This window comes from Peromyscus leucopus, chromosome 8b (assembly GCF_004664715.2).
Source record: "Peromyscus leucopus breed LL Stock chromosome 8b, UCI_PerLeu_2.1, whole genome shotgun sequence".
Taxonomy (NCBI): Eukaryota; Metazoa; Chordata; class Mammalia; order Rodentia; family Cricetidae; genus Peromyscus; species Peromyscus leucopus.
The window spans coordinates 59,331,741-59,354,718 of NC_051086.1; the positions used below are offsets into that span (position 1 = coordinate 59,331,741).

General features: G+C 46.3%; 1 protein-coding gene across 4 annotated transcripts in view; it reads right to left on the reverse strand.

Annotated features, from left to right (window-relative positions):
- Positions 1 to 22,978, reverse strand: part of Vps53 (VPS53 subunit of GARP complex) — a 151,400-nt gene that overhangs the window by 11,903 nt on the left and 116,519 nt on the right. Inside the window, exons 18-19 of one of the 4 annotated variants that reach the window (XM_028866779.2) lie at positions 13,608 to 13,756; positions 9,079 to 9,148 (exon numbers count right to left, since the gene is read on the reverse strand). In XM_028866779.2, the coding sequence (XP_028722612.1) occupies positions 9,079 to 9,148; positions 13,608 to 13,756 (219 nt within the window). Of the gene's footprint in view, positions 1 to 9,073; positions 9,149 to 13,607; positions 13,757 to 22,978 lie in introns of all 4 variants that reach the window. The other 3 variants (XM_037200744.1, XR_005090317.1, XM_037200743.1) reach the window with 3 other exon arrangements.

Here is a 22,978-nt window from a genome sequence, read left to right on the forward strand (position 1 = left end):
TGGTTTCATTTTGAAAACTAAGCACAGTCTATTTGCTTCACCATGAGGCACTGGGTATGAAGTGGCCACTGCCAAATTTATTTGCATCTCAGAGATAACTTTTGGGGCCTGCAGATTGGCCAGGTAGCTATGCCTGGGAAAAATCATTATTGAGTAAAGGAAACTTTCAGGAGGAGGCCTCTTCTTCCTTATGGATTGATTGATTGAATGACTGATTGAGGCAAGGTCTTACCCTGTAGCCTAGGCTAGCTGAAACTCCCTACAAAACCAAACTGGCCTCAAGCTCTCCATTTTCCCACCTTACCTCTTGAGCGCTGGGGCTGTAGGCCTGCGTCACCAGGCCTGACTGAAAGGGCCCCTTAGTGTTGTACAGTTTCTTCCGTAGAGTGCTGGTTCAGTTTTTTTTTTATAAGATTTGTTTCAAGATAGCAATGCTTTCTGGTGCTACTGGATGTGGTTTGAGATAGGTTCCTGGTCTGTTCCTGCCTAGGCTAGCATTGAATTTGTGAATATCCTGTCTGAGTGTCCAAACTGGCTGGAATTACAGGTGCATGCTACCACACTCAACTCAAATGGTTTCATTTAAAATTTTCCTTTTCAAGGAAAGATGAATCAATGTTTAGGAACACTTGTTGCTCTTGCAGAGGACCTGGGTTCAATTCCTAGTGCCCACATGTTAGCTCACAACCAGTTCTAGGGGACCCAAGAGCCCTTTTTGGCCTCTGTGGGCACCAGGCATGCATGTGGTACAAACATGTAAGTGAAACACCCATACGAATAAAATAAAACAATAAAAATTGTTTTTTTTTAATTTACTGATTATAAAGAGAAATATTATTTGGTGGTGCTGGGGACTGAACTATGGGTCTGGCAAGTGCTCACAGAATCTGCCACTGAGTTCATCCTCATGCCCTAGACACATTTCTAATGTGGACCTTAGCTCCAGCAGCCGTCCTAAATTTATATAATTTTTTGAGACAGGATTTCTTTGTGTAGTTTTTTTTGGTGCCTGTCCTGGATCTCACTCTGTAGGATCTCACCAGGCTGGCCTCGAACTCACAGAGATCTGCCTGGCTCTTCCTCCTGAGTGCTGGGATTAAAGGAGTGTGTCATCATACCTGGCAAATATTTTATTTAATTCTCATTCTCATTTCTCTCTCTCTCTCTCTCTCTCTCTCTCTCTCTCTCTCTCTCTCTCTCTCTCTCTCTCTCTGTGTGTGTGTGTGTGTGTATGTGTGTGTGTGTGTGTGTGTGTGTGTGTGTGTGTTTGTACCACGTGAGTGCAGGTGCCCCCTCAAGAGGGCATACAGGCAATAAGGGATAGAAACAGTGATATCAGTATCTGATTTGTGATGTGGGGTATTTCTGTATCTGACCATGTGTTTGATGCAATCTCTTCCCTTAACTGGTCCATGGCCAGTGCTGCTCATTCTTCTCACTTTTGCCACATTATGAGCACTCCTTGGGTATAGCAGAGATGGCCTCTCAGCTGTGTGGCATGAAGGGAGGGTCTTTATGACTGTGTGTGACAGGGGAGGGTGGCACTCTCTGTAGGAAAGATGGCCTCCTAGGAAGGATGGCGGGTCAGAGCTTGCCCAGGAGGCGGGAACGGGAGCACAGGGAGGGAGTGGCTCTTCAGAAGGGCAGCGCGCTGCACACGGGGCGGAAGGCACCTGCTTGGGCAGGAGCACTCGCATCAGTACAAGAGGAGGAGGGACAAGTCCGCAATCAGGAAGCCAGGGAGCAGGAGCCTGGGGTGCAGCTCAGTGGTGGACCGCTCACCTGGAATTGTGAGGCTCTGGGTTCAATCCCCAGTACCACAAAAGGGGAAAAGATCTGGAAGGAAACTAGTTTAATTTCAGGAAACATGGAATGTTCTACCAAATCCCAAAATAAAATCAGGATTGGGTCCATGTGGAAGTGGAGAACTATTGTTAAGATCTCGTCCTCGAGGTGCATCAAGCGTACATGGGTAATAGATGGGTATCATGGGACCTAAGCACCCAGGACCCAGCTTCCACAACCCCACCATCTGCCATCCTCATTCATTTGCTGCTCAATTCCAGGGGCACTGGACAAGGGGTGTCTCTGCTTTCCACCCCACAACATCTGGCCACATCTGGAGACATCTTTGGTCGTCACACCTGACCTTGTCACTTGTCTCTAGGGGCAGAAGTAGTGGGTGCTGTTTAAGTTCCCATAGCAAAAGCTTGTCTAGCCTGGATGTCAGCAGTGCAGGCGCCGAGGGATCCTGCCCCGTTCACCCCAGTCACTCACTCATGTCTTCCTTTCTAAGGTAAAATGTGCATACACTGCAATGTACAATACTTAAAAAATGTGTGTGTTAACACGTTAATGATTCTTCTTTCATTTATTTATTTATTTTTAAAGATGTATTTATTTATTTATTTATTTATTTATTTATTTATTTATTTATTTATTATGTATACAACATGTATGACTGCAGGCCAGAAGAGGGCACCAGATCTCATTACAGATGGTTGTGAGCCACCATGTGGTTGCTGGGAATTGAACTCAGGACCTCTGGAAGAGCAGCCAGTGCTCTTAACCGCTGAGCCATCTCTCCAGCCCCCCTAATACAATTCTTAACTGTAATTCTGACAAATGTTTATAACATGTAACATTTACCCTTAAAAAACTTTTGAGATGGCATCTTGTATATCCCAAACTAGTCTCAGACTTACTATTCAGTCAAGAATAACCTTGAGCTCTGAGTCTCCTGTCTCTACCTATAGATTGCTAGAATTATAAGAATTTGCTACTGTGAATGGTTTATCATATTTTAAATACCTTTTAATCATATTCAACAATTGCCCCATTTTTACTTTGATATAGTTTAAAATTTTACTATTAAATAATACATTTTTACCATTTATTTATTTATTTGGACAGGGTCTCACTTGTATATCTCTGGTTGACCTGTAACTCACTATGTAGTTCAGGCTGGCTTTGAACTTACAGAAATCTGTCTGCCCCTATTTCTCCAGTGCTGGACTTAAAGTTGTGTACCACCATGCCTGCCCTCTTTTTGGGAAAGTGTTTGTTTATATTATGTGAATGTGTGCACCCGAGTGTGTGTACATGCACCACATGCACACAAGAGCCCACAGATGTCAGAAGAGCATCTGATCCCCCTAATCTGAGTCACATATGGTTGTGAGCTGCCATGTGGGCACTGGGAACTGAACTTGGGTCCTCTGCAAGAAGAGTAAGTGCTCTTAACTGCTGAAGTATCTTTCCAGGCCCCTTCCCTTTTAATGAAGGAGCCCTGCTGTCTAATGGTTACAAAGAGGTGTACCCAAGAATAACCATCTTACTTTCTCACTTTTACAACTGTGATGATACACACTAGAACATGGTAATAGTGATGGGTGTGCTTTCAAATTTGCTTTAATGTTGGGCATGGTGGTGCACACTTTTAATCCCAGCATTCAGGAGGCAGAGGCAGAAGCAGATGGACTTCTGTGAATTTGAGGCTAGCCATGGCTATATAGTGAGAGCCTGTCTCAACAACAACAACAACAAGCCCTGCATTCCCAAATTGCTTTAAGCGTTTTTGTCCAGATGTTTCTGAACTAGAAGAGTCTAAAAGCCAATGTGATAAAACTGTAGTATATTAAATACATATAATGAGATATTATTGAGCCTTAAAAGGAAGACATTTCTGATGACATTAGGCTAGGTGAGAGAAGCTGAACACAAAAGACAAATACGCACTTATTTGATATTAAAAAGTAGCCAAATAAAAGTAACGTGTACCTGTCCAGGGCTGCAGTGGGGAGAAATACTTAGATGGGTGCAGAGGTTTGATTCAGAGATGACGGCCACGACAGCTTCTCAGCAATGTCTATACTTAATGCCACTGAGCTGCACACTGGAAGACGGCTAACTGGCACATTTTATGTTATGTGCAATTTCAAAATGTTCCCATGGTACATATCCAGAAATATTCTTTTTTTAATGGTGCTAAGGATTGAACCCAGGATCTTGTATATACGAAGCATATATAAGCCCTTTAGCATTAAGCCGTCTCTCGTCCTGTTGATATGATATAAAGATAACACAAAGCCAACTGGGAAGTGTGCATAGTGGTAGTGCACGCTTACCGTCTCATCATCCAGCAGGCTGAGCCAGGAGAGGTGTGAATTCGTTTATTATTGTTTTTCAAACAAATTTTCTTTGTGTAGCCATGGTTGTCCTGGAACTAGCTCTGTAGATCAGTCTGGCCTTGAACTCACAGAGATCCACCTGCCTCTGCCAGGGATTAAAGGCCTGGGGCTTGCCTCCTCCCCTCCTGCCAGCAAGGGATGTGAATCTGAAGACATCCCGGGTTACATAGTGGGACACAGTATCAAAACCAAACCAAACAAACAAGGGAAGGAAATACAGGAAGGGAAAAGGAGCTTGACAAAAATGAAGTTTGGAGCAATAGGAGAGGTCTAGAAGGCACCTGGGAGTGCCTGGTTCAGGATTCTTAAACAGGACTCTGAGCACAGAGGAGGCAGGCACTGTGTGTGTGTGTGAGCAAGGGGCCATCGACAGCAGAGTGAGGACTGGGCTGTGAGTCTTTTCCAACAGCACACTGTGCTGTTTTCTCTAGGGTAAGTTTAGGCAAATGGATTTTATTTCTGCTATGTGTTCAGTCATAGATGACCTCAGTTGTAAGACTAATTAATGACCCTGCAAATCCCACAAGGTCCTCTGAAAATCACAAACCAGCAAGGAGCATTACAATACAGGAACGGTTCAATTCCATGTGCCCTTGCAACTGCTCAAGAGGACTCTGGGGCCCGGAGATAAATAACTCACTGTATGTACTAATCGAGACGGGAATAAAGAGCAGAAAGGGCCTCCTTTTTTATTTTTCACATCAGTATTCAGGCCTAACCTCAACTCAGCATCGAGCAACCTTTTGGCAGAAGAGGCGCAGCTGAGATGAGGCACAGTTAAAGCCTGGGTTAGGGCCATGACGCAAGGCAGGGTGTGGGGGTGTCAGAATGTGTTTGTACCCAGAAGCAGCTCTCTATTGACTTCCTTTTAAAAACTGACTTTATTCTATTATTTGTGTGTGTGTGTGTGTGTGTGTGTGTGTGTGTGTGTGTGTGTGTGTAGAGAGAGAGAGAGAGAGAGCCAGCCAGCCAGCCAGCCAGCCAGCCAGCCAGCCAGCTGGCCCACAGAGACCAGAAGAGCTCATCAGAGTCGTGGAGCTAGAATGATAGATAGGTGGTTGGGAACTGAACTTGAGTCCTCTATACAAGCAGCCACTACTCTCCCCAGCTGGGTCATCTCTCCAGGCCCTTTGTTAACTTCTGCCGAAGTGATCAGGCCTCTAGCTACGGCATGGCTCTGGTTTCAGAATCCAGGTGCCAGGGCTAACCCTACCCACATAAACCGGCACTGTACATGGGAACCATTCAAGGACCACATTGCTCTCCATTCCTCCTCGAAGCCTCCACAAGGCTGGGCTGTGGATAGCCTATCACTCACTCATCTTTGCATGGGGTCTGAGAAATGAAACTTGAGTTCTAGAAGATGGGCTTTCCCCTGACAGCTAAAAGCAGATGTGAACACTGGTCAAACAGCTCCTGGTCCTTACTTAGAAAGAAGCTGATTCTGCTAACGCTCCATTTGAGACAGGGTCTTACTCCGTAGCCCACACTGGCCTTGAATTCACAACCCCCTTGCCTCTACTTCCTGAATGCTGGGGTGGCAGGTGTGCCCCTACCCTCCACCAGCTAACATCGTTTTAGAAAAGAGAAAATTGGAGGAAAACTGACATGATATAGGACTTAAATGACAACATCAAAACTCTCATGGCTATTAGACACTCCCCCAGTCCTCGAGGCCTGAGCAAGGCTACAACAACACGGAACTGTGTTCCCATGAGTCAGCTTTGGATTCCAGGGGCTTGGTCAAATCTGTAGACAGAACTGTAACTGAGAAGTCTAAGGCTGCTCCCAGACACAGATCTTAATCACTCCATATCCTCTCAGATGGCACAGTGTAGGGAGGTGAACAGCGCGAGCGCCTGGGAAACATGCCCTAAGGAAACTGGAGCTGGCATGTGAGGGCATCACTCTGCCACTTCCGATGGAGAGAATGAGATCTGCGCCCTGGACATGCCAGGGTCGGGATTTCAGATCACTGACTGCTGCAGTCAGGCCCAGCTGGTGTCTGAGTCGTACAACCTCCCAGGGAGTTTTCCAAGACATTTTTGACTCCAGCTAGAGCCAGTCAGGCAGACAGCCGAGGGCAAGCACTGACTAGAAGTCTTTATGCAGGCTGCATGTGGAAGAAGTATTAGGGAAGATGAGCAATGAAACAGAAACAAGGTCATGTCCAGGTCTCAGGAAGCTTACAGTGAGCAGGGGCTGGTATTTAATGAGGGCTGGCTGTGTGCCAGATATGCATCTTACTTATGGGCACTGCCTTTGATTTTTACTATTTTTATTTAATTTTATTTTGAGACAATGTCTAGCTGTGTGGGCCAGACTGGCCTCAAACTTACAATCCTCCTATCTCAGCTTCCCGAGTGCTAGGATTACTGGTGTGTGCCACCACACATGGCCCTCTGTTTTGTTTAATCCTAACAGCTACTTCATGAGGTAGCACCAAGCATTCCTATTTCAAGACAAGGAAATGGAGGTCCTGCAAAGTAACTTGTCTATGGACAAACAGATGCAATGCTGTGGGCACAGGATCCAGCCTCTGCCCCTGTCATCCTAGAGCTCAGCACGAGTGCTCACACCATCCTCACTTGCTAATAGAGAGGACAAAATCATACTGCATTTAGACTCAAGAGACATTGCTATTCACTGATGTTCCTGTTTGCCTCTGACACTTCATGAGTGACTGCAGTGTACTCTAGTATATGCTAACTAACCATCTCACTAAGGGGAGCAGGGACTGGGGGCAGGGGTGATGTCAGCACAGCCAGGGAGCCTTGAGGACAGGGAACTGAGAGGGGGAAAGTGTTGAGCCTCTACTACATTGCCTCATACGGTACAGAGCAGGATCTATGGAAATGAATTCATAATCATAATTCATAATCTTCCTACAAGTTGTCTAAGTGTTTACAGACCAGTTTAATGGACACGAGTTGCTTTTGATTTGCCTATGAATAATTTACACCTTAAGTGTTATTTTCAGAGATTGGAGGAATGAATAATTTTTTTTATCTTGTATGTGCCTCTGTGTGTGTGTGTGTGTGTGTGTGTGTGTGTGTGTGTGTGTGTGTAAGTATATATGTGAGAAGGCCAAGATTGAAACTGGGTGCCTTCCTCAATTGCTCTCCACTTTATTTTTGAGACAAGGTCTCTTACTGAACTTGGGACATGCCAATTCAGCTAGACTCACTGGCCAGCAAACCGTAGGGGTCCTCTTGATTCCAACTCCTCACTGCTAGGATAATAGGAACAGACTACCACTCTTGTTTGTTTTTTAAATTTGCCTTTATTTATTTATTTATTTATTTATTTATTTATTTATTTATTTATTTATTTATTTATTTATGTGTGTATCTGCTTGTCTATATGCATGCCATGTGTTGTGTGTGCAGCGCCTGTGGAGGACAGAGATGGTATCAGACCCTCCTGGAACTGGAGTTATAGATGGTTGTAAACTGCCCAGTCTGGGTTCTGGGACCAGAATCCAGGTTTATTGTAAGAGTAGGAAATGACCTTAACCACTGAGTCATCTCTCTATCCCCTTACTCTTGCTTTTATGTGGGATCAAACTCAAGACCCACATCCTTGTATGGTGTGCTAATTGGTTTTTGTTGACTTGACACAGTAGTTACCTGGATGAGGGGCCCTCAACTGAGGAATCGCCTCCATCAGACTGGCCTATGGGCATGTTTTGGGGGAATTTTCTTGATTACTGATTGATGTGGGAGGGTCCAGACCACTGTGAGTGGGGTTATTCCTAGGCTGGTGGTCCTGGGGTTGTATAAGAAAGCAGGCTGAGCAAGCCATGGAGAGTGAGCCAGTGAGCAGCACTCCTCCGTGGCCTCTGCTTCAGTTCCTGCCTTGAATTCCTGCCCTGACTCCCCTTGATGATGAGCTGTGACCTGTGAGTCAAATAAACCTTTTCTTTCTCAAGTTGCTTTTGGTCAGTGGTTACCTCAGAGCAATCTCTCTAATCCCTGTTTTTATTTTCAAAATCAATCAGAGTGTTCCCTGAACTCACAATGCCCAGTCCAGAAAGTCTGAATAGGTGGGAAATGAAAAGAAGTCACCTTGCTGTAGTATACAATTCAGTTCATCAGGGTTAAGGCGACATGAACTAAGTAAGTCTTTGTTTCCTTAGGACAGGGTCTCACTATATATTGTACATTGACTGGCCTAGAGTTCAAAATCCTAATGTTTTAGCCTTCTAAGTGCTGGGATTACAGGCATGTGCCACCATGCTCCAGCAGAGAATTCAGCTGAGGAGAAGAGGCCCACCTTCCTGGGGAGGTGAGTTCAGGCTCTCCCTGCTCTCTGAGGTGGCCTCTGCCCAGTCACACTCAAAGTTCTGCTGGACTCAGAACACTGCCCCTTGACCTTCCTGTACCAGCCCTCAGAGAAATCCAAAGCCTTGGCCAGGTGGTGGTGGCACAGGCCTTTTATCCCAGCACTCAGGAGGCAGAGCCAGGCAGATCCCTATGAGTTGGAGGCCAGCCTGGTCTACAGAGCGAGATCCAGGACAGGCACCAAAACTACAATGAGAAACCCTGTCTCGAAAAACAAACAAACAAAAAACAACCTCAAAAAAAAAAAAAAAAAAAAAAAAAAAAAAAAAATCCAAAGCCTTCACTCTGGTTCCCTACGACAGTTTCCCCTAACCTGTTTTGACTGAGGTTGTGATTATCTAATTGATCTGAATCCCATCTGGGATACAATATGAGAACCTATCTTAAAAATCAAAACAAGGAAGCAAAAAGAGTGGCCAGGCAACCTTGTTTCTGTATTTCAGGGAAAACAGTCAAGGTCTCTTCAGACTGGATCTACCCAAGCCCGTGTGTTGGGTCCATGACAAACCCGAGGAGAGTGAAGGCCCACCAGAAGCTCACCTTACCTGCTCTGCTCCCACCATGCTGATTGGCTTGCATTTGAAGAGATGGGTGATGAATTTGGGAATGAATGAGCTGTGGATATAAAAGTGACAAGTTATGCTTATTCTCCTTGGGGTAGAGCTGCAGAAACTTTTATTTATTTATTTTTGGTTTTTCAAGACAGGGTTTCTCTGTGTAGCCCCAGAACTCTCTCTGTAGACCAGGCTGGCTTCAAATTCACGGAAATCTGCCTGCCTCTGCCTCCTGAGTGCTGGGATTAAAGGAAGCAAGTGGCAGAAACTTTTTTTGTTTGTTTGTTTTCGACAGGGTTTCTCTGTAGTTTTGGTGCCTGTCCTGGATCTTGCTCTGTAGACCAGGCTGGCCTCAAACTCAGAGATCCACCTGCCTCTGCCTCCCGAGTGCTGGGATTAAAGGTGTGCGCCACTGCCTCCTGGTGAGGCAGAAACTCTTTAAGACTCTACTCCTTTTCAGGAGAAAACAGAATCCAGGTGGACACTACACCCTACACCCCAGGTATCGCCTACTCTTTGCTTCTAACTTTAGCTTCAGTTCTTCGAGGGAAGAACAGCCTTGGGATTCTGCGGAAAGCTCATCCCATCTTAAACTAGAGTGGTGAATTATTTTGTTTGTGGTGCTGGGGATAGAACCCAGGTTGCAAGAGCCCTACCACTGAGCCACACTCCATTCCTACAGAGGTCAATACCACTGAGCCACACTCCATTCCTACAGAGGTCAATACCACTGAGCCACACTCCATTCCTACAGAGGTCAATACCACTGAGCTTCAGCCAGTTCCACTGGTGACTGTTTCGGGCCCTAAGAGAGGGAATTACTCTATGCCAGTCTAATTGCTTGGAGGAGGGACCTCATGGCAGGGCTGCTGTGAGACTCTCTTCCTGCTTAGGGCGCTGTTGAGTTAGATAAAATACCTATACCTGTCATTCTACCATCGTTCTGAGGATGTGGCCAGTCTCAAAGATAGAATATCCCAAGTCTTCTTGAAACCACTGAAACCCTAAAGCAATTGATTATTTTTAAAAAGGTTTGTATATTTTTATTTTAGTGTATGTGTCTGTGTGTGTGCATGCAACCATGCGTGCAGGGGCCATGGAGGCTAGAAGAGGACATCGGATCTCTTGGGGCTGGAATTACAGGCGTGAGTGCTAAGAACTGAACTCTGGACCTCTGCAGAGCAGCATATGCTCTTAACTAAGCCATCTCTCCAGCCTAAATCAACCACTCTCAAGTGCCAACTTCCTCTAGACTTGAAGTTATATGAAATTTTTAAAATCCATTTTGTGTCAGGTGTGGTGGCACAAGCCTTTAATCCTAGTACTCAGGAAACAGAGGCAGGCAGATCTCTTATGAGTTCAAAGTCAGCCTGGTCTACATAATGAGTTCTAGGACCCCCAGAGCTACACAGTGCAACCCTGTCTCAAAACAAACAAACAAACAAACAAACACCAAAACAAAACAAAAAAATCCACCTTGCCATTCAAGTCCATTTGAGTACCAGTAACTGAAAATATCTGAACAGTGGCAAGAGCTGAAGCTACATGGACAGTTGGGGTATCTTAAAGCAAAACCAAGAAATAAATTGCTAAGGCAGCAATTCTCTTACCAAGAACCAAAAAATTACATAATTTTCTAAAAATCTGCTGAGCACTGAGTGACAGCCTAGGTGAGGTGGCCTGGAATGCTGTTTAGGGTGAAGAACAGTGACAGTCCAGTAATCAGGGCCTGCGTCAAGGAGGTTGGATTGTGCTACTGTAGTTCAAAAGCTGCAGAATTAGACATGTGCAGAACCAAGAAAGATCCAGAGTATTCTGAGCAGGAGGCGCCCTAGAGCCCAGGACCACAGAGGAAGGATGGAAAGGGGCAGGGTGTCCACCAAGGCTGGCTGCCACATGTCTCCTCCCTCTTCCATGCTTCATCCTGTTCTGTGTCCTTCTTCAATCTCTCCACATCTCCTCCTGCACACTGCAATCACACTGAGAGCGAAGGACTTCTGGGACAATTTCATGGAATAGAGGTGTACCAGTTTAGTGGGTGAGAGAAGTCATCTGTGATCCAAACTCCAGTTTCAACCAAGAGTGACCTTGGTAAGTCATTATGTTGGAGGCAATGCAGCCACAGATGGACGAGCAATTGTGGTGGCAGGAAAGGAGGAAATGGAAGAAGACCTGAAGTTCAGAGGTCAGATACAGGAGAGGGAGTGTAGCAGGAATCTTAGATTCCTTATTAATAAAATCAAACCTGGAGCCAGGTACTGGGGTCAATGCTGGACGATCAGAGAGACAGAACAGGCCACAGCTACCTCATCTCGCCAGTTCCTCAGCTGGTCTTGTTTCCTCAGACTGGAAGCTTCTGTGTCCTCATCCCAATGGCTCTCAGCTGAACTGTGCTGCTAGAAGCCTGAAAGCTTAACCAGTCAAATGCTTAACCAGGCCTAATGCTTCTAGTTCCTGGTCCTCACGCCTTGTATATCTTTCTGCCTTCTACCATCACTCCCTGGGATTAAAGGCTCGCTTTCTGGGATTAAAGGCGTGAGTCACCATGCTTGGCTGTATCCTTGAACACATGGATTTCTGCCTCTGGAATGCTAGGATTAAAGGTGTGTGTGCTACCATTTTCTAGCCTTTGTATCTGGTTCTGTTCTGTTCTCTGACCCCAGGTAAGTTTATTAGGGTGCACAATATTTTGGGGAGTACAATACCACCACAAGGGAGTGTGAACAAAAGGCTGTCTGGAAGGGGTTCTTGGCACTTAACCTGAGCCAAACAAGTAATGTAAGGCTAAACTTGGGACTCATCACACCTGCACAAACAGCCTTTAATGGAAGCTGTTTCACACTAGAGTATGCTGTGGCTGTGCCCTTGAACTTGCCCTGACTAGTCCATGTTGGCTGAGCAGGAGAAACATATCCAGGCACATATCTTTGGAGAAGAAATCGCAGCAATGCGATGTGTCATTCCAGGATGGAAATGGTGGCTACTGCTCTGGGCTGAGATTTTATAAGGATGGGAGGGTACCAAGAGTTAATGCACAAAATTTTCTAGGTCTTTGGTTAAACTTTTCCAGATATGGGGGATGGGCACTCTATTCCCAGGTCACTCAGAATGAGCTTAGTAATAAACTTAAAAGGCAATGAGAGAATGCAAGGTTGACACTTGGATGGGCTGAGCAATGGACTCCTTATTCACTTTAACCTTAGCTCAATCGGACCCCTGGGTGCCCACAATGGAGATTTTGAGTCACAGTAGATTTTTACAGAGATGCTTGTAGCAGTGGTTACAGGGAATGTCATATGTGATTTATCAGTAGTGCTTTTAGTGCACATTAATGAGCACCCAGAGAGAGAAGGGAATGTCAGCTCCTGGTCCATCTGTGGCCTGCAAACAGAAACGCTCCCTGGGGAGTCAGCCCAAGCCTTCCTGATGAGGCTGAAACTCAAGTTAACTCTACAGCTACTCTGTCACTGCTGTTCCTAGGGTTTATTTATGTCAGATGGGGAGAATCTAATCGAATACAAACTGAGAGAGATCTGAGGGAAAGAAACGCAGAAGCCTGAGTTACCAGTTGGGACCTGGATGAGAACAATCCAAATACGGTAGCTTGGACAGCACTGACCTCCCTGGAGCAACTTGCCAAACTGTGCGTCTGATAATTGGTCAGAGGAGACACTGGCCCTCATCACTGCCTGGCCTCTTGGGAAACAGTGCCGGAGCCAGATGTTGACTGGCAAAGAACCAAACTACTTCCTTGCTTCAAAATTCAAGGCAGAAATGGCCACACACGAGGACATAACCAGAAGGCAGGCAACTTGGTGCTTGCCCCCTCCACTTCGGCACCGGAGCTCGACAATTTGCTGGTCCTAATTTCTAGTACTTTGCCTGGACATAAAGACATCCATAAGTGGATGACTTCTGGCAGCTACAGTAAGAAGTCCTATGGAGGAGCAGGAAGCAAAGGCTCGAAGGCACAAACGATGGGTCCAACTCTTGAGAAACTTGTAATCTATTCAGGGATAAAATGCACACATGAGCATGCTGAAAAATAAAAACCTGAGCAAGGAGTGGTTTCATGTGCAAAACTCAGAACAGCAAGATACCCCAAATCATCCCTGCTTCCCATGGCTGATGACTGCTGCTGTAAGCATGCACATGACCTGAACTGGCCCATTTGTTTTTACCGTTATGGCCCTTTGGAGTACAGAAGAATATTGGTTTTCCTGGAGGTCCCAGAAGGAGCCCAGCTAGAAGATGGGACACCTGGATTGCGAGCATTCTGGGTGGTTAAGTACAGCAGTAAAATAACTCCACTGAGTATGACACCAGAGCCACCACAGCTCTCTCCCGACCCAGAGAGCTACACCTGGAGAGCAATCCTGGGGTCAACCATCAGTGTGGTTGTGAACTGCACAATTCTTGTGAGGGACATGGCCGCCAGCAGATGGGTACATGGGCATCCCTGCTCATTTATCCTGGGAGATAGAAACAGAAAGTGCATCAAGAAACAACTCGGGACTTACTTTGCAAATTTAATGCAGAACTGTGTGAAGTATTTCCGTGTGGAAGCCAGGTTGTCACGGATGATGGGAACATTCTGCTTAATGTGAAGAATAACGGAAGTGACATAAGGGCTCTGGTCACCAACGTGCTCCACATTCTGCCACGGCATCTGAGACAGAGACAGGACAGGACCAGGCTTTAGAGATGCTACAGGGAAACAGTGTTGTCTATTACTGGGGAAGGGGTGTGGGGGATGGAAACTAGGTCACTACTTGGTACCACAGGGATTGGCCTCTGCCGATGTACCCATTCTGTGACACAGGCTGCTTCCGAGTGAAAACGAGCTGCCACCTCACCAGTGGCACGGCGTGCAGGCTCTGTCCCTTTTCCTGCTGTTCTCACCTAAGGCTTCCAGCAGCCTTCCCACCCAAGCAAATAGCTTGTAAGGGATTCTCACCACATCACTAGGCAGAGGAATGAAAATCTGTCTAAACCCATAGAGCAGTGGTTTTCAACTTGTGAGTCTCAACCCCTTTGGGGTTGAGTGATCCTTTCACAGAGGTTGCATATCAGATATTTCCATTATGATTCACAACAGTAGCAAAATTACAGTTATGAAGTAGCAACAAAAACAGTTTTAGCCTTGGGGTCACCACAACATAAGGTGTTACAGGGTCACAGCAGTAGGAAGGTTGAGCAGCTCTGCCATAGGGGACGCCATTACCAGGCTGAAGAACGGGGAGGGATGTTTACTTCCTGGAAGTTTACTTCCTTGAGAGACTGGAGAGAATAAGCAGCTGGGCTAAATGTGGTGAAACCCAGAAAAAACTAGACGAGAATTAACTTACACACCCTTGTTCAAGTAAACTGGGAGGGGTTTGGGATTTTATTATTGTTATTTATTCGTTTCTTGAGACAGGGTCTTACTTTGTAGTCCAGGCTGGCCTAGAACTTACTATGTAGCTCAGGGTGGCTTTAAACTTATAATAATCTTCCCCTCTCAGCCTCCTAAGTGCTAGGATGGCAGGCATGAGCCACTACATCTAGGTACAACCTCCCCTCCCCCTGCCCGCCCCACAAGTACACTGTGTATTTTCACGTCATGGCTGATGTGACCTTTGACTGGTTAAGAACAACAAAAATGAGCTGGGTGGTGGTGGCTCTTGCCTCTAATCCCAGAACTTGGGAGGCAAATGTATCTCTGTGAGTTCAAGGCCAGCCTTGTCTACAGAGCAAGTTCCAGGACAGCCAAGGCTACACAGAGAAATCCTGTCTCAAACAAAACAAAATAAAATGATAACAAAAACAAAACAAAACAAAAACCCCCAAACAAACAAATAACAAACAAATAAAATGGAGCTCAAGCTTGTGCACCAATGGTAGACGCAGGGGCATGCCCTTGAAGCCAAGAAGAATTCACAGTGTAGGGACTCTGTTTTGGGGTACACAAGAGGGCTGCTCTCGGTTTATGTCACCCGGCAGGTACTCATTCCTGACCCTGTCTTGGAGGAACCCTGATGAGCTGGCCTCTCACAGTCGAACAGGGTTGCCTGTTCAACCCTCTTAAGCCAAACACAACCCTTATGCTCCATTCAGAGCATAAGGTCAGCAGCCCTAAGGCCTTCGTGTCTCTGGCAAGAAAACACTTAGTTTTATTGAAGTGAACCTAGGTTCTCTTCAAGAGCAACAAGTTCTCTTAATCTCTGAGCCAGCTCTCTAGGCCCCCACCTTCATTTTACAGATACGTGAAGAGCCTCTTGCAAAGCTTCCAATGAGGTCTGAAGCTGGGCATGGTGGCGTGTGCCTGTGATCTAGCATCTGTAGGCTGAGGAAGGAGGCGTGTGTGCTTGGGGCCAGCCTGGACCATATAAGCGACACTCAGTCTCTACCAAAACAAACAAACAAAACCCAAGCAAACAAACACTGGCTCCAGAAAGAGAAGGGGAATTCTGTCAGCAAGACGGCTCAGGAAGTACAGGTACTTGTTGCTAAGCCTGGTTCCCGAGCTTGAAACCTGGGACCTACATGGTGGAAGGAAAAAAGCGGACTATTGCCACTTGTCCTCTGAACTCCACACATGCCCATGGCACACGTGCGTATACACACGTACAAAATTAATACATTTGTAAAGGTCTCTAAAAAAGGCAAGAAAGAAAAAGGAAATCTTATTTATAGATCTGTTGGTTGACTGATTGATTGAGACAGAACTGCTCTGTGTTGTCCAGGCTGGTCTCATGGCTTCTGAGCTTGAGAGCTCTTCCCATCTCAGCCTCTCCAGTAGCTGAAACTACAGCCTTGTTTGGTAGTAAAAGAAAAAAAAATTATCTGAGACAAAACAGAAACAATGGAGAGACAGTTAAAGCCCCAACAGGAGCTGCCTGTTCAGTGAGCTATGTGCAATGTTTTCCTCATTAGCTGTCACTTTATTTGAGAGGTGTGTCTTCTATCCCATTTTAAAGAGCGGATCCTTCCAAACAATGAGCATCCTGACCCATTCCCAGTGAACTCATAGGGTGAGGCCCAGACAGACAGGTGTTAGGTCCGCCCTTCACCCCCGCACCCCGCACACAGCAAGGCTTGCAACACAGGGACCTGGGCAAGGGCACACATGGGGAACACACATGGGGAACTGGGCAGAGCGTCATGTTCCACCTCCAATCAACATACAAAGGACTAGTGCCTTCCAAGGTGGCAGCACTAGATAGTTCAAGATCTCAGTGCAGTTTATAAACAATGGTCTAAAGATGACAGCTCCCCACTCACAGGAGACAGTCATAAAGAGAAGTGGTGACATGTTCTGTCACCGGTTATAAAGCAACTCTGATGCAAGGCAGATCGTGGCGGCGTGCTTGCTTCAAGTTCTTGCTAGTTAGCTGTATGGAAATCACGCCGAGGTTCACATGCGTCATATATGTGGAAAGATCCCACCTGCTTTAAGGTTTAGCCAGGTACAGCCAAACCGAAAGAAGTATTAGCAAGTATTCATGATTTTAAACTTTAGTTAGCTTAATGAAGAAAATAATTTAAAGTACTGGGAAACAATGAAAACTGACATAGTTTTTATTTTGTGTGAGTGTATGCATGTGTACATGTGTGTGCATGTGTGAGTGGAGGCCAGAGGTCAACCCTGGGTACTGCTTCTCAGGAGTCTACTTTGTTTTGAAACAGGTCTCTCACTAGTTAGGGTGGTTGGCCTCCAAGCCCGAAGGATCTGCTTGTTTCTACTTTCCCAGTGCCATAACACTTGGCTTTGTACTTTGGGTTGCTTGGGATCAGGTACATGGCAATCACTTTACTGACTGAATTATCTCCTCAGTCTGTTTTTACTTTCTTGTGTTGGGAATGGAACCCAGGGCCTCTGTGCTCTACCCGTGAGCTTCAATCCCAGTCCCTGTTTCTCAACCTCATGCTTTCTGGTATTCTGAGACAGGGTCTTGCTCTCTAGTCCTGCCTGGCCTGCTACTCACTATGTAGCTCAGGCTAGCTTTGAACTCATGATAACCCTTCTGCCTCAGCCCCACAAGTGCTGATTACTAACACGCACCACCATGTCCAGCACCTAGCCCATTTCTACTACTTTAAAAAAAAGCACAAAATACAGTCAGTAGTGCTTGTGTCTTGATACCACTCCAGCGGGCTGATGCCTGTCCTCAGCTACCCCAGATGATTATGGGCTTAGGTCGTTGTTTATTTATTTTGGGGGCACAAGGTCTTACCACGTAGCCCAGGCTGGCCTGGACCTCAGAGATCTGTCTCTGTCTTCCAAGTGCTGGGATCAAAGGCCTGCACTACCATGCCTAGACTTAGGTTGTAACTTAAACTGTCAAAACACTAGGTGTGGTAACACGTGGGAGAACTGTCATAAACTGAAGGGTACTCCGGCTCATACATCAAGACCCTGTCCCTAAACCAAACAAGAAACAAACGAGGTAGCAGTTCAAGTAGCCTAATGGCTATGTGCGCGCGCGCGCGTGTGTGTGTGTGTGTGTGTGTGTGTGTGTGTGTGTGTGTGTGTAATGCTTTGCCTGGTGTCATTTCACATATTCGTTGTGTGTGATGTCATTGAGTTGTGACAGTCTTACAGAACGGGAAACTCAAGTGACACACCGAGACAGGCAGGCTTATGGAAAGCCCAAGCACTACACAAGTGCGCAGGACATTTGTGAGGAAGAGACAAGGAGCTGGTGGGTGCGTACAGCTGTCCGGGAAATCTCAGCAAAGGGCATGAATGTTGTACTAGAGTGAGCTGAGCTAAATTCTGGCGTTCAGCATTTAGAAGTTACCCTGTTACAATGAGATTCTTCCTCTTGTGCTCTCTGTTTGGGGGTGGGGTGAATTGGGTTGAATACCATCTGCTACTATATAAATAACAAGAAATAGTTGACAAAAACTTTGCACATCAGATGTAGTGTTGACAGAAAGAGCAAGCAGGAAAATGAAGAAAGTAATGACGGAGTGCCCAGGATGCGTGTTTAACCAGAGGTGACAGGGTGGAGCCCAGCCCATCTTCGGAGTTCTGCTTCTGCTGTCCCATGGCAGGCTAGGAGATCCTCGCATTGTCACAGAGGGTCCACTGCAGTCCCACAGAGAGTTCACTGCAGACCTTTGCTCCTCTTCTGCATGAGGCTCCGAAAGAGGCTTCCTGACAACCTGACCCTCAACTGAAAACCTGCATCCACTGCCCCAAGTCAGACAGATATGGGGTACAGCCTCACGTTTGCACTCCAGCAGCTACAGTCTAGGGCTGTGGTTTGAGCTTCCGAGCTACGGGCACCAAGTCCTGGACTTCATACACACACCCGGGGACATGTGACTGGGTCACTAACTCCTGCAAGCCTCTGCATTATTTCTTTTCCCTTCCTTCCTTCCTTCCTTCCTTCCTTCCTTCCTTCCTTCCTTCCTTCCTCCCTTCCTTCCTCCCTTCCTTCCTTCCTTTCTTTCCTTCTCTCTCTCTCTCCCCCTCCCTCCCTTTCTTTCTTTTTCTTTTTCTTTTTTTTTCAAGACAGGATTTCTCTGTGTAGTTTTGGAGCCTGTCCTGGAACTCACTTTGTAGACCAGACTGGCCTCGAACTCATGGAGATTCACCTGCCTCTGCCTCCTGAGTGCTGGGATTAAAGGTGTGTGCCACCACCGCCTGGTGCCTCTGCATTATTTATAGGCATCTTCTGCATGCACAGCACTGGAACAAGCCTTGGTCAGGAAATACAGAGGGAAACTATTCATGATCACTTACTAAGTTCTCAGTCCTGTGACTGACACTGTCACATGAACTCCCTGTGTATGATGGTATTACTGCACTTCACAAACGGGAAGATGAACTTCAGGACAGGGATGACCTGTCTAGTGAGGCCTGACCAATCAGCTGGCAGGTCTGAGACCCAGATGCTGGCTCATCCCACCCCAAAGCCTACGATCTTTCCACTTTATTGTGTTACTTCTAGAAAGACTATCCTCAACAAACAAGAGGGTAGCTGGGGGACTTTAGTCCAGTAAAATCTACTTCCAGGCTAGGAGTGCAGACTTGCAGATGACTGGGGAGAGGTGGGCTGTGCAGGGAGGAAGGACTGTGCTCCAAGATAACTCCGGGGGAAGTCAAGAAGATCTAGGAAAGAAAGTGGAGTACAGAAGGCTTTAAGGAGATCTGCATGTGCGTGTACATAGGTCCCATCAGCAGGGAAGTGATTTTGACCTTTGTCTTGTTTTTTTCAGACAAGGGACTTAAACTATGGAGCTGAGGATGACTGTGCACTCTTGATTCTCCTGCCTCCACCTCCCAAGTGCTGGCACACACTTCCCCAGTGGGGCCACCACACCAGACTGGGATGGGGGGTGGCCATATAGAACTTTTCATGGCTTTTGGAGTGAGTGGTACTAAACTAGAACTCAGGGTCTCATACATCCTAGGCAACTGCTCTACCACCCAGCTCTATCTTCAGCCTTTTTGGGGCTGTGAGATAAGAGGCCAGCCTGGTCTACAGAGTGAGTTCCAGGCTAGCCAGAGCTACATACTGAGACCATGCCTCAAAATAAATAAATAAATAAATCTGTATTTTCTAATAATAATGAGGATGATTTGCCTTTATCGTAATAAAGTAAAAATATTTTTCATGAAAAAGGAAGATGCACCTTGATTATATGTGGCAAGTGAGGTTGGAGGGCTCTGGCGGTGGCGCTCTGTGAGCCTGTTGACACAGTATACATACATTTTAACAAGGAGAATGGGAGCAGATCTGAGGCCTGTGCCAGCTGCCTCAACATGTCTTTGGGGGCAGCAATTTAGTTTCCTAAGTCAGTGCATGTTCACAATCCTGAAACCTAACATAAATTACATACCAGACTAGAAGGAAACTGAACTTATTCCATTTTTCCTTGCTTTTTCTAAAATTAGCATTAACAGGAAAAACTAAGTATGTTTGACCTTGGATAGAAACTTAGATTCTTTCAACCTAGTGATCAGTTGTTAAAAGAAAAAAACCCAAAAAACAGTAAAGAGGGTGCCCTTTTAAGGAGGCAGATTTGTATCTCAATCCTAGTTGTAAGACCATAATTGGACATACTCATTCCTAAGAATCTGTGGAATTTATAACTAGAAGTCAAACTTCTCATGTTTCCCCCAAACTCCCCAAACAACCCTTTCCTGAGAATCAGAGGATGGCTTTGTTTCATATTTTTTATGAGAAAGAAAGATGCATCTTGATCATGAATGGAAAGGGAACTGGTGATTTCTGGTCATGGCCCTGCTCTGAATAGCCATGTGCTTTGGGCACACTATGAAAAGCAAACAGATGACGAGCAGGCCAGACCAGTTCCTTCATTTTCAGGAGAGAAAGTACAGGCACACTGGAACACAACATGCATCTTGTCTAATAGGACAGCCATCCCTGTGAAAAGCTGAATACAGATCTAAAAAGTGAGTGTGAATGCCTGGTGAGCTCATGACCGTGGACACGCCAGAGCCAGGCACATACTTACTATGTAAGTTACTTCAGCTATCTGTCTATCATCCATCCATCCATCCACCCACCCACCACCCACCCATCCATCCATCCATCCATCCATCCATCCATCCATCCATCCATCTTTGAGAGTCTCATTAAATAGGCCAGGCTGGCCTGGAATATGATACCTGGCTTAGCCTTTGCAGTGCTGGGGTGTACTGCCATGTTCTTTGCTGGCCTGGCCACTCTGGACTCACCTATCCAGAAGCTGGGCTCCTGTACACACCACCAGGGTGAAAGTGTGTCCCTAATTCTGACCATTCCCAGTCACTTGCACTGAGAAGGCCCAGCTATTAAGTATGGGGGAAGAACCCAGGCCTCCTTCTCAGCTGGAGAGACCAGAGGGCCTGTGACGTCACCTCCACAGAGAGGTGCAGCCACTGCTCCAGGCAGCTTGGTCTGCTCAGTATCATCTTCGCTTCTCCACATTCTTTGGTCAAATGGGAATCCTAGGTCCTCCTTTCGTTCTTCTTCCTACTTTCTTTGCCTTCAAGGTCACTGCAGTGCACCAATATAAAGCAAGGCCTGACCTATGCCATGGCATTCTGCAAGAGACACAACACAGACCTTGAGGTGTTCAAAGATTAAGAGGAAGATGGAGATTAGAAAATAATTGTGTAATGGAGAGGTAGTATGGGCACTGGAGTATCCTGAGGGAGAAAAATGCTCTGGCCAAGATAAGAAATGGTGACATGGTAAGGGAGGGACTCCGAATAACTAACACAATGTCAAGGAAGAACAAAGCTGGAGGGCCTGCAGCAACTGACTGCACAGATCACCTCAACGTGCTCAGAGCCCAGCAGGGCAGCACTGGCTCAGGGACGGGCTTAACAAGTTTGCAAACCCATGCATCTGGGAGGCCCGCTTCTCTCTCTCTCTCTCTCTCTCTCTCTCTCTCTCTCTCTCTCTCTCTCTCTCTCTCTGAGACAGGGTTTCTCTGTGTAGCCCTGGCTGTCCTGGATCTGGCTCTGTAGACCAGGCTGGCCTCAGATTCAGAGATCCACCTGCCTCTGCCTCCTGTGTGCTGGGATGAAAGGCGTGCGCCACCACAGCATAGCTTATTCTCATTTTTTTTAAAAAAAGATGCACTTATTTTATGTGTGTGAATGTCCTGCTTGCATGTATGTATGTATACTATGTGTGTGCCTGTGCCCAGGAGCTAGAGTTACAGGTCATTGCGAGCCCCCAATAGGGTACTGGAAACCAAACGCAGGTCCTCCTCAAGAGCAGTACCTAACTGCTGAGCGACCACTCCAGCCTCTCTTCTGAGTTTTGACAAAAGTAACAAGACCGTCCAATAAGGGAAACTGTCTTTCTAGCACACGGGGTGGAAAAGCTGGATATCTAGCGCAGAGGGATGCAATGAGTCCTCACCGCACACCACACAGAATCAGCTCTGAATGGACTGAAGACTTGACCTAAGAGCCGAACCTATAAAGCTCTTTAACAAACACCAAGTGTTTGATTTGCCATTAGGTAATCTATCCTTGTTATGACACCAAGAGCACAAGACTAAGAACAAAGGGGACAGATTAGACCAGCGATGTAAGGAGACACTATGCAGGAATGAAAAGTCGGTCCCTAGGATGGGAGCGAGCACAACACAGAGCTGCTACAGGCTCTAAAAGGAACTCCATCACATGGGAGACTGAGGCAGCGGATAGAGAGGTTGAGACCAGCCTAAACTACAGAGCAAGACTTTGTCTCAAAAACAAAACAAAGCTGCCCATAGGTGGTGGCACACACCCTGAATCCCAGCACTCAGGAGACAGAGGCAGGTGGATCTCTGAGTTCGAGACTAGCCTGGTCTACAGAGTGAGTTCTAGGAGAGCCCAGGCTACACAGAGAAACAAAAACAACAACAACAAAAACAAATAAACAAACAGAAAAGAAAACCGAAAGCAAAACATCAAAAAAGAGGATGGGCTGGTGAGATGGCTCATCGGTGAAGAGCATTGGCTGCTCTTCCAGAGGTCCTGAGTTCAATTCCCAGCAACCACATGGTGGCTCACAACCATCTGTAATGAGATCTGGTGCCCTCTTCTGGCCTGCAGGCAGTACAATGTATACATAATAAATAAATAAGTCTTAAAAAAAAAAAAAAGAAAGAGGAGGACGCAATGACGATGACCTTCTACAACGCAGTAACAGAGAGGACCTCAAGTTTACGACGGAGACAGCCCGGCCACCATTTCTTTGAAGAGGACACTCAGATTGCCAACAAGCACCCCAAAAGATGCCCACTGCCACTTTATCTCAGTCACCAGGGAAATGCAGTGAGGCCACAGGAGATACTTCTCCATACCTACAAAGATGGCCCGGATTTTCATAAATGCAGAGTAAGTAGTGGTGGGAATGTGGAAAGATCAGGAGCTTACACTGTGCTTGTAGGA